The sequence below is a fragment of the Nicotiana tabacum genome, chromosome 15 (assembly GCF_000715075.1).
Source record: "Nicotiana tabacum cultivar K326 chromosome 15, ASM71507v2, whole genome shotgun sequence".
In the NCBI taxonomy this organism is placed as follows: Eukaryota; Viridiplantae; Streptophyta; class Magnoliopsida; order Solanales; family Solanaceae; genus Nicotiana; species Nicotiana tabacum.
Genome location: NC_134094.1, coordinates 130,134,355 through 130,151,779, shown reverse-complemented (window position 1 = coordinate 130,151,779; position 17,425 = coordinate 130,134,355). Strand labels below are relative to the sequence as shown.

At 34.6% G+C, this 17,425-nt stretch overlaps 1 protein-coding gene and 1 long non-coding RNA gene across 2 annotated transcripts; one reads left to right on the top strand and one right to left on the bottom strand.

Moving 5' to 3' along the window:
* Positions 1–7,381: 7,381 nt before the first annotated feature.
* Positions 7,382–8,260, bottom strand: LOC107816056 (uncharacterized). The gene has a single exon (XM_016641730.1). The coding sequence runs from the start codon at positions 8,258–8,260 to the stop codon at positions 7,382–7,384; it is 879 nt and encodes a 292-aa protein (XP_016497216.1).
* Positions 8,261–10,126: 1,866 nt separating this feature from the next.
* LOC142169504 (uncharacterized) lies at positions 10,127–12,928 on the top strand. The gene is made up of 2 exons (XR_012699463.1): positions 10,127–11,059; positions 12,589–12,928. It is a non-coding gene; the product is annotated as an uncharacterized LOC142169504 (long non-coding RNA).
* Positions 12,929–17,425: the final 4,497 nt, after the last annotated feature.

Here is a 17,425-nt window from a genome sequence, read left to right as displayed (position 1 = left end):
TTTTAATAATATGATTTTGTAGCACTTTGTATCCGATCAAACGTATTCACATAAAATCATGCAACAGTGGAAGTAATATCTTTAACAAAATATGAAGTCGAAGTAAACCAATTATTTTAGCTAACTTCGTATATAAGTTATCTTAGATTGTTCCCTCTCTTTTATCTTCTCCCGAACCTTTCCATACCAGAGAAGAAGAAGAAATAAGCAAAATCTTTCATTTTTCCTAAGAATTTAATAATAACTACTCATATAATTATGAGTCGATATAATGTAGTCAAGTGGATAAGATATTCAACTGCCAAAAGTGATGACATGTTACATGTAATTCAATTTCATTTGTTTCATTCACGCCGTTTTCCTCCCTTTTCTTCTCCCTAGCATAAAGATCTAAGCATTCCGACATGGTTCGTACTAGAACAATTATTTTAGCAGATTTCATGTATAATATGTTGTTTTTAGAAAAAAACTGAGGATAGTGATTTACATTCATTAAAGTTCTTTTGGTTAGAGAACATAAGGAAAGACAACAATTGATCAGTTAGTGTATAATAACAGTGTATAATAACAAAAACCCATTATAATCTCACTAGTGTGGTCTGGAAAGGGTAGTGTATAAGCAGACCTTATTCCTACCCTGGGGTAGAGAGGTTGTTTCCGATAGACACCCGACTCACTCCCTTCAAGAACTCCCCACATTGCTCTTGGGGTGACTCGAACTCACAACCTCTTGATTGGAAGTGGAGGGTGCTCACCACTACAGTTAAATAGTTTGATTTAGTACAACGATTTGCAGTATCACCAACCGAGATCTTAGGGTATGAGGTTCATTTGAAGTGGCTAAACTTACAAAAATTTATAAACTTTCGCCATGTCTTATATAGGGGCACAAAAAGCGGCTATTTGTGCACTTGTCCCGTATTAGAGAACTGTTACAGAAAAGGGCTGACAAATAATGTAAAAGAGAATGGATTTGTGTGGAAGGCACAAGCAGAGCAATCCCAATCCTACAGACAAAGTAGTTAAATGTATCAAAAGAAAAATGGGTAGTCATTTAGAAAATCCTACAGTCAAGTACAGAAAGAATGATTTTCATAAGAAAAGGTAGTTAAAATGATTAAAATTTGAGAATATTCAAACAAAGTAAAGTTAAGGAATATAAAAATGGCATGTGGAATTCAACATTTCTGATTTTTTGGATCAAACGTATAAAGCTTCTTGAAGTTTTCCTCTATTTTTATAAAGTTATTAGCATAATTTAAATTTTCTTCTAGTTTTTTGTTATCAACTCTCTCCTATTTTATTAAAAAATCTTTGGAGTACAAATTAGAAGTATTATTCCGATACTACTAATATAATCTGTCATGATAGAAAAGGCAATACCTGCAATAACATTAGGAACTTTACTCCAAGTATAATCACAAAGCATTTATTTTGAAATGAAACGAGACAATTTATATTATTCGCATTCGAAAAAAAAATAATTTAGAGTTTCTTCCTTTTGACCAGTAAATAGTACACAAGCATTTGGCACATCTATCTTCCATGTTTTCAATCGATCAATTGTTGCAAGTCTTTGGTGGAGAGTTAACCACAATGTGAATTGATGTCTTGGTATAATGTCAGCTCCCAACACTAGTCTCTTCCATGGGGTCTTCTGGAATTGTGGCATTGCAGCTACGTACTCCTGCTTAATGCTGAATTTCCCATGTTTGCAGTACTCATTGAAATTTTCAGAAGTATTCACAGAACGAAACCACTTTCTTGTATCAAATACCTTTCGAATAAGCCAGCAAGCTTGTTTTGGAGTTGGCATTGTGATGAAATTTCTCCTCTTTATATAGAAGTTGTGAATCTATTTTACCCATAAGATGTCCTTCTTGGATTGATAGCCCACAGAAGCTTGTACAAAGCAGCCTTGTTCCACAAGTAGAAGTCAATAATACCCAAACCTCCAGTTGAGCCTGGCATACACAGTATTTCCCATGATATTAAGGCTTTTTTTTTATGGTTCATTACTTCTCGTCCATAAGAATGTTCTACACGCAGTGATAACCATGTGTAGTATCTTCTTTGGTAGCACGAAAACTTGTGCCCAATATATTTGCATTTCAAATAGGACACTCTTGATCAATTGTAATCAGCCATTATATGATAGAAATTTGTTGGTCCAACACTTGATTCTTGCAATGATTCTCTCTACAAGGGGCATACATTAATGAGTGGATAGTTTTTTTTATTGACAGTGGCACCCCCAGATATTTGAAAGGGAAGTCCCCCAGTGTAAAATGCATTTCTGAAAGAATTGAGGCCTTGAATTCTTTTGTTACTCCATCCACATAGAATGATTTTTTTTCCATGTTCGCTTGTAGTCCAGATACAACAGAGAAATGATGAAATGCCTGAAGTAGCAGTTGTATTGAAATTATGTCTGCCCTGCAACACATGATCAAGTCGTCTGCAAAACATATATGAGAGATCTTCATCCTGGCACACCTTGGATGGTAATTGAACTCTGGGATGTATTCAAGGGTCTTCAAACTCCAATTGAGATATTCCATTACCAACACAAACAAATAGGGTGACATTGGATCCCCCTATCTCAATCCTCTTTTTGCCTGAAATTTAAGTGCCATACCTCCATTAAGCAACAAAGAGTAGCTAACAGTCGTGACACACACCATTATCAAATGGACAAACTTTGTAGGGATTCCATACTCTAACAGCACCATCTTTAGGAATGGCCATTCCACTTAATCATATGCTTTTCTTATATCCACCTTTATCAGACATCTTGATGACACACTTTTTTGTGTGTATCCTTTGACTAATTCATGGGCAAGTATGACATTGTCTAATATATTTCTCCATTCAATGAATGCAGATTGTGTAGGCCCTACTATATAACCCACCACTATTTTTAGTCTCACTGTTAGGATCTTGGCTATCACTTTGTATAGAGTGGTGCAACATGCTATAGGTCGATACTCTTTAACATAAGTAGGGCTTGTTACTTTTGGCACCAAAGTAACAGTTGTACAGTTCACACTTTTTAACATTTGTCCATTTGTGAAGAACTCAAGAAATGCCTTTGTAACCTCTGTTTCTACAGTATCCTAGTGTTGTTTAAAAACTTTAGCTGGGTAGCCATCGATGCCAGGGGCTTTGTCATTGGGAAGCTCTTTGATTATCTAATAAACTTCTTATTTTTTGACCTGCTGAAGCACCCCATGCTGTTATTCTTTGATCAGGCATGGTCCAAGTTTCACAATGTTGACATCCAAACATGGTAGTTCATCTGCACACTTCACCAATAGAGCTTGAGAGAAATGCACAAACTATCATTCAACAAGCTTAGGTTCAGTGAGTCTTACCCCTTGGTCATTACATATAGAAGCCATTCTGTTTCTAGCTTGCCTGGCTTTCATTTGATCATGGAAGAATTTTGAGTTAGTGTCCCCAGCTTGAACCCAAGTGGCTCGAGTCTTCTGTCTTAACACTTGTTCATGTACTCCTTCCCATTTCTCTATCTGTATTAAGAGCTCATTTTCCTTAGTGATCAGTTGATTGTTGAACATGTCTCTACTCAGATCTTCTTGTACTCATTTTAATTCATCTCTCATTAGATTCAGATTTCTTTCCAAAGAGGAGAATTATCTAACCTTGTGTGTACAAAAAGGTTAGTGGGAGCACAATTATATTCTTATTACTGTATGTTAATGATATTGTCACGACCCAAAATTTTTCACCGATGGGACCGTGATGGTGCCTAATATTTTACTTGCTAGGCAAGCCAACGTTAGAGAATCATTAAACCAACTCCTTATTTTCATTCAGTAATTAACAATAATTAACTAAGATGATATATAATAAGTGCGGAATATCATAAAATTGTATTAATTACTACCACCCGGATCTGGAGTCACAATTCACAAGCATTCTAGAATTTATTACAAGTAATAGTCTGAAAGAAATACAATTGTCTGAATGAAAGAAAACAGTAGGGCATAAAAGATAGACGGGGACTTCAAGGTCTGTGAGTGCCGAAAGATCTACCTTGAGTCTCCGGATAGTGGAATAATAACAAAACTTCGATCAACCTGAGCTGGTATCAAAATCTACACAGAAAGTGCAGAGTGCAGCATCAGTACAACCGACCCCATGTACTGGTAAGTGTCCAGCCTAACCTCGACGAAGTAGTGACGAGGCTAAGGCAAGGCACCTACAAATCAACATGTACAATTTAATAGTGTATATATAAATAACATAAATGAAGAACTAAACAGGAATTGTCGGGAGGGGAACATATTGAAGGGAATACAAGATAAGGAACTACAACAGAATGATCACCAAAGCAGTCAATATAACATGAATCAACATAAATAATGAATACAGTAAGGAAAAATGCACGGCATCACCCTTCGTGCTTTTACTCTCAATCTCACTATAAAATTAATAGAAATGGCACGGCATCACCCTTCGTGCATTAACTCGCATATCATGGCACGACATCACCCTTCGTGCATTAACACTCACAATATGGCATGGCATAACCCTTTTGTACATTAACACTCACAATATGGCACGTCATCACCCTTCGTGCATTAACACTCACAATATGGCACGGCATCACCCTTCGTGCATTAACACTCACAATATGGCACGGCATCACCCTTCGTGCATTAACACTCATAATATGGAACGACATCACCTTTCGTGCATTAACACTCTTCCTTATTATAATGCAATGCATAAACAATAATAGGGAGATAGAATAACCAGTACCAACCTTAATTCAACATTTGGTTCCATAATATCAATCTCAACTTTGAAATAAAAACTCAATTATTACCAGAAAATCCGTAAACATTATAAGAACAATTAATTGAACAACACTAGTATAACACATAGCAATTTTGCATAAGAAAGAGACAATATAAGAAAAAACGGAGAAACATGGAAAACATATAAATTGGCGGCGCATAAGTACTCGTCACCTCACATATACGCCGCTCATATGGATTTCCAAAATCCCTAGTTTCTACCTAACCCCTAATTCTACCATGAAAACTCTAGATTTTAGGTTGAAACTTCAAGAAATATAATGGGTAATTGAAAGAAAATGGTTTAGAATCACTTACCAACACTTTGGGGAAGAAATGACTCTTGAAAAATTGCCTCACACTATTTGGTTTTTGAGAAAAATGAATTTTTGGCTATATCCTGTGTTTGGATTCTGTTAAAAGTGTTGGGCGACAGTGTTCATCGCGTTCGCGAGAGCACTGTCGCGTTCACGAAGAGTATAGGCTGCCAAGTCTTTGCGTTCGCGATACAGTGCTCGCGTTCGCGTAGGCTACCCTTCCCTGGTCTTTGCGCTCGCGAGACAGTATTCGCGTTCGCGATGAAGAAAATGTTGACTCCCCCTCCCAGTGCCTAACACTACGCGTTAGCGAAGGGTAACGCCCCAATCGCTTCGCGTTCCTGACCAAGCCTTCGCATTCGCAAAGAAAAAATCCCTGCCTCATCAGTTTACTCTTCGCATTCGCGAGAGGACCTTCGCGAACGCGAAGAAGGACATGCCAGAACCCAAACTTTGCAAAAAAAAACTAAATTTTTCCAAAGTCCAAAACATCGCATGGCCTATTCGAAACTCACCCGAGCCCTCGAGGCTCCAAACCAAACATGCACACAAGTCTAAAAATATCATACGGACCTGCTCGCACAATCAAATCGTCAAAATAACACCTAGAACTCTAAATTGAGCGCCAAATCAAATAAAATTCTCAAGAACACTTTAAAGTTCATATCTTCTCAACTGGAAGTCCGAATCACGTCAAATCAACTCTGTTTCTCACCAAATTTCACAGACAAGTCTTAAATATCATAATGAACTTGTACCGGGCTCCGAAACTAAAATACGAACCCGGTACTAATAATGCCAAACATCAATCAATTCTTAAAAATAAATAATTTCCAAATATTTTAATTTTCATCAAAAATTCAAAACTTGAGCTAGGGACCTCTGAATTCGATTTCGGGCATACGCCCACATCTCATAATTCGATATGGACCTACCGGGACAGTCAAAACATGGATCCGGACCTGTTTACCAAAACCGTTGATCGAAGTTAACTAAAATTAACTTTTAAGGTATAAATTCTTATTTTCATCAATTTTTAACATAAAAGCTTTCCGGAAACCTGTCCGGACTGCGCACGCAAATTGAGAAGGATAAAAAATAAAAATATTAAGGCTTAAGAGTGCAGATTCGAGTTCTAAAATATAAGATGACCTTTTTTGGGTCATCACAGTTGTACATCCTCCTTGAAAGCTTGTTGTTGCATTACCACATGTATCAATGTGAATGGTTTAGGCAATCTATGCTTAGCTCTATTAGTATTTAGGATGATTGGTGAATGGTCTGACACTCCAGAAAAGTCATAAAAGGCTTTAATGTTGTTATTTAGCATAAACCATTGAGGGTTCCCAAAAGCCCAATCAATGTTATTATATATTCTCGATGTTGCCTCTCTTTTGTTACAACATGACCATTGGCATCCCTTTCTATTCAATTGTCTCAATCCCACATCTATGACACAGTTTTGAAAATCCATTACTTCTGCTTGGTGGACTGGGTTCCCTTTCAATATATCATTAACTGACAGCATTGTGTTGAAATCTCCCATCATCAGCCACGGTTCAGTTATGTTGGTACTGGGACATCTCTACTGCTCCCATATGTCCTTCCTAGCTGAGTTGGTGTTGTAGTCATAGACAAAAGTCAACTCACAAGAAAAATTAGATCCTCTATCATTTACATGAGTGAACCATCTGGTAGTTGGCCATGGTTACTTATATAGACACCATATGAGCTTTCCAAAACACCCAGATTCTCCCCTTAGGTGCTGCAACATAGTTTGTAAATATAGTTCATTCACCTTCAAATGTTCTCCTTACTTTAGTCACCTTATTGTCTTTTACCTTTGTCTCAAGGCAGCCTATTATAGAGACTCTATTCTTAAGCAGAAAGGCCTTGAGTTCCTTCTGCTTAAAGGGCTTATTTATCCCTCTGATATTCCACGAGCGGACTATCATAAGAGAAACTTATCATAGGTACTAGCATTCTTTACTACTCCGTTGGTAGTATCTTTCGTTTGTATTCTCAAAGAGTTGAACATGTTCTGTCTAAGTAATTTTTCTACTTCTGTATCAGACATAGCTCCCTTCTGAGGCTTACTTCTTTGAGGTATTACTTTCAGTTTCTCCTTAGCTAATCTGCCTTGCTCACTAGTATCCACCCTATCATTTTTATCCACATGAATTAGACTTTCTTCAATCTATTGGGCTTCATGTACTAGTTGCTTAGGATCATTGCTAGTCTTTACTTTCCATTGTGCTGTTGGTTGTTATTTTTTCTGCTTTTGTCTTCTTCCTTTGCAATACTTTTCTTCTCCCTTATCAAGTTCAGGTTTATCATCAGACTCATGCTCCTTCTTGCAATTACCAGTACTTGGCAATAAGAAGGCTTCCATTTATATTCTAACCTCTGCTCCTTACAACCCTTATTTTCATCTTCGATCAGTATAAAATTAGGAAGTAGTTGTGATATATCCATATCCACCAGAATTCTAGCATTGGAAATTCTATCTCCTTGTGTTGTTAACTTATCAGTACATACTGGTTTACCTAGATAGCTCGCGATTCTGCCCAAATTCTTAGTTACCCAATATTGTATCGGCAACCCAGGAAGGATTACCCATGTAGGAACAATACGATTGGACTCCTTACTAATGTCAAAATCGGGTACCCACTGCTTCAGCATCACAGGTCTATTATTAAACGTGTACGGTCCATACTTTAATACCTTCAATTTGTCTTCATCAGATTGAAATCGAAAGATAAAGTATTTGTCATCATGTAAATACACCTGTGGAGTATCCACAAAGTGCAAAACATCATAAACGAATTTCAGCATCTCCTTGAAGGAAGGTGAGCCAGCGAGTACATAGCCAATTAAGCTTGATTTCCACTTCCGGGTCTCTTCTTCTACTTCAATTTGATTGAGCCGAATCATCTTTACTCCATCTTTCATAACATGTGGGTAGTACTCGAGTTTCGATCCTTGTTGTAGGGATCGATTCCCTCGTACCACAAATGCTAAAGTATCCTTCGCTTCATGCGATTCAGCTGAAAATGTTAATTTCTGTGTTGCTGAAGTCGCATCAATATCCACTGGTTTTGGATTCCCATGCTCTTTCATCAAATCCTCTCTCGCCGAAGCTTGTAGTATTGTTGGGGCACTTCACATTCCTTGCATCCATTGGACCAATTGAGTTGGTTCTAGGGTTTGAGGAATCCCCGATTCCGGTGTAACCAACATATGTCCTGTATTCGTTATCGTATTTGCGTCTGCAACTGGGTCGTTGCGCCGTTTTCGCTGGTCATCAGGGTAGGCGTACGTTAGCGATTCCCTACGTAACGTGCTCCCTTGTGATTCCCTTAAAACAAGTTGAACCCCATATTACCTCCAATTCATGCTCCTAGCATTCTCGTCGCACAATGAGTATTATATCATGATTATTGATTTGTAATTTATTGCTTTTGGTTAGAAAAATAATTATACAATTATAAAGTACTATCCTATTAAACGTTTAATACCAAGGATATTAATTCCAATTCATATTAGGTCGTTTAGAATATCAAATAATAACACCTATGTGTGAATCGTGTTTTGTTGTTAGTTAGATTTTATTTTTAAATAAAAAATGTTAATGTTAAAATTTTGTACAAGAGAAAAAAAAAAGAAGCAAAGAAGTGAAAACACGTCCTTCAATAATTTCATGGGGAAGCTTTCTCTGTGTATTAATTATTCCATATTCTACTATATTAGAAGTGCGAGTGCACTAGGTGAAGCAGGGCGGTCTTCGCCTAACATGCCTGCTTTACCTAAAATATATTTGTCACTCCTTTTGTATATTATTACTCTAATTGCCATCACAAAGTTTTGTAAATATTTGAAACTTCTTAGGCACCCATATTGTCAGCCCCATTTGTGTTGTATTTCCCTGAATGTTTGCTTTATAAAAAATATCTTTGCCCCTACTTTTATATATTATTACTTCAATTGATATCGTACATTTTAGTAAATAAAGAAAACATTTGAGCCATTTTTATGGCCAAAATTGTTAGCCCCAATTGTGTTGTATGTAGAGATTTTACTCCACGTGAAACCAAACGTTTGCTCCGTATTTTTGAAGCTAAGCTTAAACAAAAACAAGAATAGAAAGATCCTTAAACTTTGTTTGAAATGAAAAAGCAATGCTAAGAACCTGGTGGTAACCATTGAAAGACTTATTAATACTTTACCATTGTTTTTACTCTTCACTCATTAGTTCTTAATTATAACATCAAGCAAAATTAATAAAAAGGGAAAAAGATGATTCATTCTTAATTTAGTATGCTTCTATACTTTGTCGTATCAACTTTTGTATACTCAAACTTAAAAATATAGTCATCTATTAGTTCCTAATTAGTGTTATTTGTCAAAGCTTTTGATAGAGTTGTGATACTAAAGCAACTGGGCTACACAAATGATTTTTTAGAATGATCATGTCCAAATGGTTTCACTACCTAGCAATAAAATGATGAATTGGGTCATTATTGATTTCTTTCAACTTTGAACATACTCAAAATATTTGATGAATGACTTAATGTAAGTTATTAATTTTAATATAAAAATAATATCTCCTCGAACTGTATCTTACACTCACTTATTATTTATAACTATCTTTAATATCATACTCGAAATTTAGATATAATAACTTTATCTAAAAGTTTAGCTAAAATTATTGAATCGCAAAATGATATGTAGCGTTCAATCTAGAGAAAATTGACACGAATATTTCAAATAGTACTTATTCATCAGCAAATATAGACAAAGCACACCTAAGCAGCTAAATATTTTGCGACGTTTTCCTTGATGTTTGAGAACATTGATTAAAAGTTAGTAATATTTTTTTACACGATATGTTCTATGAAAACACTTAAAATAGTATAATATTAGAATTTTCTTATTTTCATCACAATTTTAATTACAATGTTGGGCCGTGTGCACCACGGCCTTTATTGCTCCTAGTCAAAGAGACGGTAGAGTTGGAATATCTGGTCTTAGATTATTCCCCCTCTTTTATCTTATCCTGAGCCTTTCCATACCAGAGAAGAAGAAAAAATAACCAAATCTTTCGTTTTTTTAAGAATTTATTTAAGTATATAATATGAGTCGATATTAATGGAGTCAAGTGGATAAGATATTCAACTGCCAAAGTGATGACATGTAAGTTCATTTCTTTTGTTTCATTCACGCCGTTTTCCTCCCCTTTTCTTCTCCCCTAGCAGAAAGATATATATAGCAATCTGACATGACATGATTCGTAGTAGAACAATTATTTTAGCTGATTTCATGTATGGTATGTTGTTTTTTGAGAAAAATGAGGATAGTGATTTAAATTCATTGAAGTTCTTTTGGTTAGAGAATATAAGGAAAGACAATAATTGATCAGCTAAGTGTATATATTTTCAAGAATTAAATGGAATAAAGTTTATCATCATTATCATTTGTCAAAAATATTTACACAGTAGAAAGGTGATAAAAATTCAAATATAGTCAAAACTTATATGCTCACAACCATCAAATCAAAAAATGCAAAATATGTATTCTGTTATAAGAGAAATCAAATTATGTTGGATGTCTACTCTTCCTCCATGATCTTCTCAAATACTTAATGACATATTCAATGACATATTTCTATGCTTAATGACATATTCAATGACATATTTTTATTCACTTTTCATGTCTATATAAAGGCCTTGTAATAGATAGGAAAAACACACAATTGAAGAAGAAATAAGAATCTCTCTTCTTCTCTTTCTCTCTATATCTCTTAGCTTGTTTTTTCTTGTTCGATATTGTTATTTTGAGTTATATTTATAACATGTTATCAGCACGATTGTCACCTTCATTTTTACAATCAGATCCTAGTTGTGTTCGATTCTCCTTCAGGTATATCACTATATATTCTTTTAGTTTATGGTAATATATATGCACCAATATGCTATTTATTAACAAATTCATATACTGTTAAGCATTTATTTTAGTTGATCATGTTACTGAAGTTCTCTTACCTTGCTTATTGTTAAAGAAAATATAAGATATAGATCTTAAGTGCGTTAAACTAACAAAAAATAATTTAATAAATATGTATGGACTTGCGTAGAGCAAAACTTATCTTCAAGACATTCTACAAAAATAAAATAGTGATAACCAAGATGACAAAGTAATTATTGTACATACTAGTTTAAATTACTTTACAATTGGTGAAAAGTAATATTTGAATACATTCACTCTTATCACCGTATATGGTTATTCCTCAAATCCACGTTTATAATAAATTGCTTTTCTTTTACCATACTAAATATATCTCTTTGTGTTTATTCATATACTCCATTATTCTTGTTTATTTGACATATATATATTATATGTTACTTTTTATACTACATGTTTGAAGTGATCAACTTCTTAATTAGTTGTCTGATTTATTTTTACAAGTATATTTTCATTGAAAATTATTTTTATTTGTTCTAACCCATTTACTTTTATGATTAGTTTCAATATGTCAAACTTGTCAAAGCTTGAATTTGTGGCACTAGACATTACCGGGAAGAATTATTTATCATGGGTCCTTGATACTGAAATTCATCTTGACGCTAAAGGTCTTGGAAATACTATTATACAAGAAAATGAAGTATCAAATCAGGATAAAACGAAGGTCATGATTTTCCTTCGTCATCATCTACATGAAGGGTTAAAAACTGAATATTTAACTGTAAAAGATCCACTTGAGTTATGGATTAATTTGAAGGATCGATATGACCACCTAAAACTTACGGTATTACCGAAAGCTCGGTATGAATGGATACATTTAAGGTTGCAAGACTTTAAAACCGTAAGTGAGTATAATTCGGCTATCTTTAAAGTAAGTTCTCTATTAAAATTATGTGGAGACACTATCACAGATGAGGACTTATTAGAAAAAATATTTTTTACTTTTCACGCTTCAAATGTGGTGCTACAACAACAATACCGTGAAAAGGGTTTTAAGAAATATTCTGAGTTAATCACATGCCTACTTGTGGCAGAGCAGAATAATACTCTATTAATGAAAAATCATAAAGCTCGTCCCACTGGGTCAGCACCATTCCCGGAAGTGAATGCTGTAGCAGCATATGATAAGTCTGAAAGAAAATAAAATAATTACCGTGATCGTGGACATAGTCGTAGACGTGGACGTAGTAGGGGACGAAATAATTATCGTCATTATGGTGAAAGTAAATAGAAGAACAATAAGGGTTCTCAAATTAATCCTTCAAAAGATAAAATTAGTATGTGTCACCGATGTGGTATGAAGGGTCATTGGGCACGCATTTGTCGTACGCCAGATTATTTTGTCAAACTTTATCAAGCCTCCCTTAGAAAGAAAGAAAATAATGTGGAGGCACACTTGACCTTTCAAAATAATGATGATGAAGCAGGTCCCTCAAACAAATATGATTCTGAGGCACATCTTGCATATAAAGATGATGATTTTGGAGGCCTAGCAAATATTATTCATTTAGAAGCTGGAGACTTCTTTGAGGATATTGACTGAAGAACTAATCATCTTACTGGGAATGAAGCTATAATAAAAGTTATCATTTTGTTATGTTTGCAACTAGTTTATTTTTCTTAAGTATATTTTTCTAATGTATCATGTGTTGCTAGTTTCTACATTCCTAATGTATTTCTTAATATATATTTTGTTTGTCTTTCGTATTTCTTATAATGTACTTTTTGATTTTTTTTATGAAGAATATGAAAAATTTTCGGTCTTCAGTTGGACTCAAGATTAATAAAGATGATATATGTCTTCTGGATAGTGCTACAACACACACTATTTTAAGAGATAAGAGATATTTCTCTTATTTGGTAATGAAAGAAGCCAATGTTAATACAATATCCGGTAGTACAAAATTAATTAAAGGTTCTGGAAGAGCCAATTTATTACTACCAGGAGGAACAAATTTGGCTATTGATGAAGCACTATATATTAGTAAATCTCAAAGAAACTTATTAAGTTTCAAAGATATTCGCCAAAATGGCTACCATATTGAGACTACAAATGAGGAAAAGATTGAATATCTTTATATTACTACAATAATGTCTGGTAAGAAATATGTGCTTGAAATGTTACCTGCTCTTTCCTCCGGCTTATACTACACAAGTATTAGCAAGATTGAAACGCATGCCATAGTAAATGAAAAGTTTACTAATCAAGATAATTTTATTATTTGGCATGCCCGGTTGGGTTATCCCGGTTCTACTATGATGCGTAAAATAATTAAGAATTCACATGGACATTCAATGAAGAACCATAAGATTCTTCAATTTAAAGAATTCTCTTGTGATGCATGTTCTCAAGGCAAATTAATTATTAGACCATCAGCTATTAAAGTTAGGATGGAATCCCCTACATTTCTGGAACGTATACAGGGTGATATATGTGGGCCCATTCACCCTCCATGTGGACCATTCAGATATTATATGGTTTTGGTAGATGCATCTACAAGATGGTCACATGTGTGCTTACTATCAACTCGCAATATGGCACTTGCGAGATTGTTGGCTCAAATAATAAAGCTAAGAGCACAATTTCCAGATTATGCAATTAAGACAATTCGTCTTGATAATGCTGGTGAGTTTACATCCCAAGCCTTTAATGATTATTGTATATCAACTGGGATAACAATTGAGCATCCGGTTGCTCATGTTCATACACAAAATGGTCTAACGGAATCATTGATCAAACGCCTCCAATTAATTGCTAGACCAATGCTTATGAGAACAAAACTTCCCATTTCAATATGGGGTCATGCTATTTTACATGCAGCAGCACTTGTGCGGATAAGGCCCACAAGTTATCATAAAGTCTCCCCATTGCAATTGGTTTTTGGTCAGGAGCCAAATATTTCTCATCTTAGAATCTTTGGTTGTGCGATATATGTTCCAATTGCTCCACCACAACGCACAAAGATGGGTTCCCAAAGAAGGTTGGGAGTATATGTTGGGTATGAATCTCCTTCTATTATAAAATATCTGGAGCCTATGATTGGAGATTTATTTACAGCAAGATTTTCTGATTGTCATTTTGATGAATCAGTATACCCAATATTAGGGGGAGAAAATAAGCAGCTGAGAAAGGAGATAGATTGGAATGTATTATCAATATCTCATTTAGATCCTCTAACAAATCAATGTGAACAAGAGGTTCAAAAGATAATTCATTTGCAAAATATTGCAAATCAACTGCCAGATGCATTCACTGACCTACCAAAGGTGACTAAGTCACATATTCCAGCTGCTAATGCTCTAATTCGAGTGGATATCCCGGTAGAACAATTAATTAAAGCAAATAATTTTAAACCACGCTTGAAACGTGGTAGACCTATCGGTTCTAAGGATAAAAATTCTCGAAAAAGAAAAGGAGCAAATGATCAAAGTGATCATAATACGGAGGTAGTGACTCAAGAAGAGCACAAAGACATAACAAATGATAAAAACTCAAGGGAGGTTCAGGTACCTGAAAATGATAAGAATGAAGAGATCTCAATAAGTTATGTCTTAACGGGAAAAAAATGGAACCGAAATAATATTGTTATCGATAACGTTTTTGCTTATAATGTCGCTATTGAAATAATGCAACAAGATGAGGATCTTGAACTAAAATCTGTTGATGAATGTAGACAGAGAAATGATTGGCCAAAATGGGAAGATGCTATCCAGCCAGAATTAACTTCACTTGCGAAACGTGAAGTTTTTGGGTCTGTAGTCCAAACACCAAATGGTGTTAAGCCTGTTGGCTATAAATGGGTTTTTGTACATAAAAGGAATGAGAAAAATGAGGTACAAAGATATAAGGCACGCCTTGTTGTACAAGGATTTTCACAAAGGCCTGGTATCGATTATGAAGAGACATATTCTCCTGTTATGGATGCTATAACGTTTCGTTATCTCATTAGTTTTGCTGTCCATGAAAAGCTTGACATGCATTTAATGGATGTGGTTACAGCCTACCTTTACGGCTCACTTGATAATGAGATATACATAAAAATTTCCCAGGGATTTAAAATGCCTGATGCACATAATTAGAAGTCCCGGGAAATGTTTTCAATCAAACTGCAAAGATCTTTGTATGGTCTAAAGCAATCAGGTAGAATGTGGTATAACCGCCTTAATGAGTATTTATTAAAGGAAGGTTATATAAATGATACCATTTGTCCATGTGTTTTTATAAAGAAAACAACATCAGAGTTTGTTGTACTTGCTGTATATGTTGATGACATAAACCTTATTGGAACTCCTACAGAACTCCAAAAGGCAATTGATTATTTAAAGAAGGAATTTGAGATGAAAGATCTTGAAAAATTAAATTATGTCTTGGTTTGCAAATTGAACATTTGGCAAACGGGACTTTTGTTCATCAATCTGCCTACATAGAAAAGGTATTGAAACGGTTTTACATAGATGAAGCACATCCATTAAGTACTCCGATGATTGTTCGATCACTTGATGTGAATAAGGACCTGTTCCGACCTCAAGAAAAGACTGAAGAACTTCTTGGTCCTGAAGTACCATATCTTAGTGCAATTGGTGCACTTATGTATCTTGCTAACACTACAAGGCCTGACATAACTTTTTCAGTTAATGTCTTAGCAAGATATAGTTCCGCTCCTACAATGAGATATTGGAATGGAATCAAACATATATTGCGGTATCTAAATGACTATCGATATGGGGTTATTTTATGGCAATGATTGCAGTCCCGATCTTGTTGGTTATGCCGATGCTGGGTATTTATCTGACCCACACAAGGCTCGATCTCAAACAGGCTATGTGTTTACATATGGAGGCACTGCCATATCTTGGCGATCGACTAAGCAATCAATAGTGGCTACTTCATCTAATCATGCTGAGATAATTGCTATTCATGAAGCAAGTCGAGAATGTGTATGGTTGAGGTCTATAATACACCTTATTCGAGACAAGTGTGGTTTAAAGTGTGATAAATTACCCACAATTTTGTATGAAGACAATGCAGCATGCATAGCCCAATTGAAAGGAGGATTCATAAAAGGGGATAGGACAAAGCACATTTCACCAAAGTTATTTTACACACATGATCTTCAAAATAATGGTGATATCAATGTGCAACAGATCCGTTCAAGTGATAATATGGCTGATTTGTTCACCAAATCTTTACCGACGTCAACCTTTAAGAAACTAGTATACAAGATTGGGATGCGAAAGTTCAAGGATGTGAATTGATGCTCTCATCAGGGGGAGTTAATATGCATTGTACTCTTTTTCCCTTACAAGGTTTTGTCCCACTGGGTTTTCCTTGCAAGGTTTTTAACGAGGCAACCAAAAGGCATATTTCTAAACATGTGTACTCTTTTTCCTTCACTATGATTTTTTTTTTTTCAATAGGATTTTTTCCTAATAAGGTTTTAGCGAGGCACATTATCTATGGACATCCAAGGGGGAGTGTTATAAGAGAAATCAAATTATGTTGGATGTCTACTCTTCCTCCATGATCTTCTCAAATGCTTAATGACATATTCAATGACATATTTCTATGCTTAATGACATATTCAATGACATATTTTTATTCACTTTTCATGCCTATATAAAGGCCTTGTAATAGATAGGAAAAACACACAATTGAAGAAGAAATAAGAATCTCTCTTCCTCTCTTTCTCTCTATATCTCTTAGCTTATTTTTCCTTGTTCGATATTGTTATTTTGAGTTATATTTATAACATATTCAACTTTAGTACTTATTTAACTACTTAAGTTAAATTGTTTGGTTTAGTTTAATAATTTGCACTGGGGTGTACAAATGAAACTGACAACCCGCACCAACCCGATAATCCGAGTCAAACCGAGGAAAAAAATTCGACTATGGTTTGGTGTTGGGAAAAAAATAACCATATTTGGTTTGGTTTGGTTTTAACTAAAAAAAATCAAACCGAAACCAAACCAATCCGACATTATATTATTAGAAGTTTGAAATATATTTAAACATAAAAATATTTATTATAGTGTACTTCATAAATATTTCTTAAGTTTTTTCATAATTTTATCTTTTAACGTATTATTTAAAGCTTGAGCTTATAATTTTTTAATGATCCAATAAGTTTTATAGTCCATAAATATTAATTAGTAACTAAAATAAATCCTAAATCAAAATCAAATCAATACTAATTCTAATAAAAACCATTCAATTCAATTGTACTATGAATGAAAATAATGTTGGATATCTATTTTTTTAGG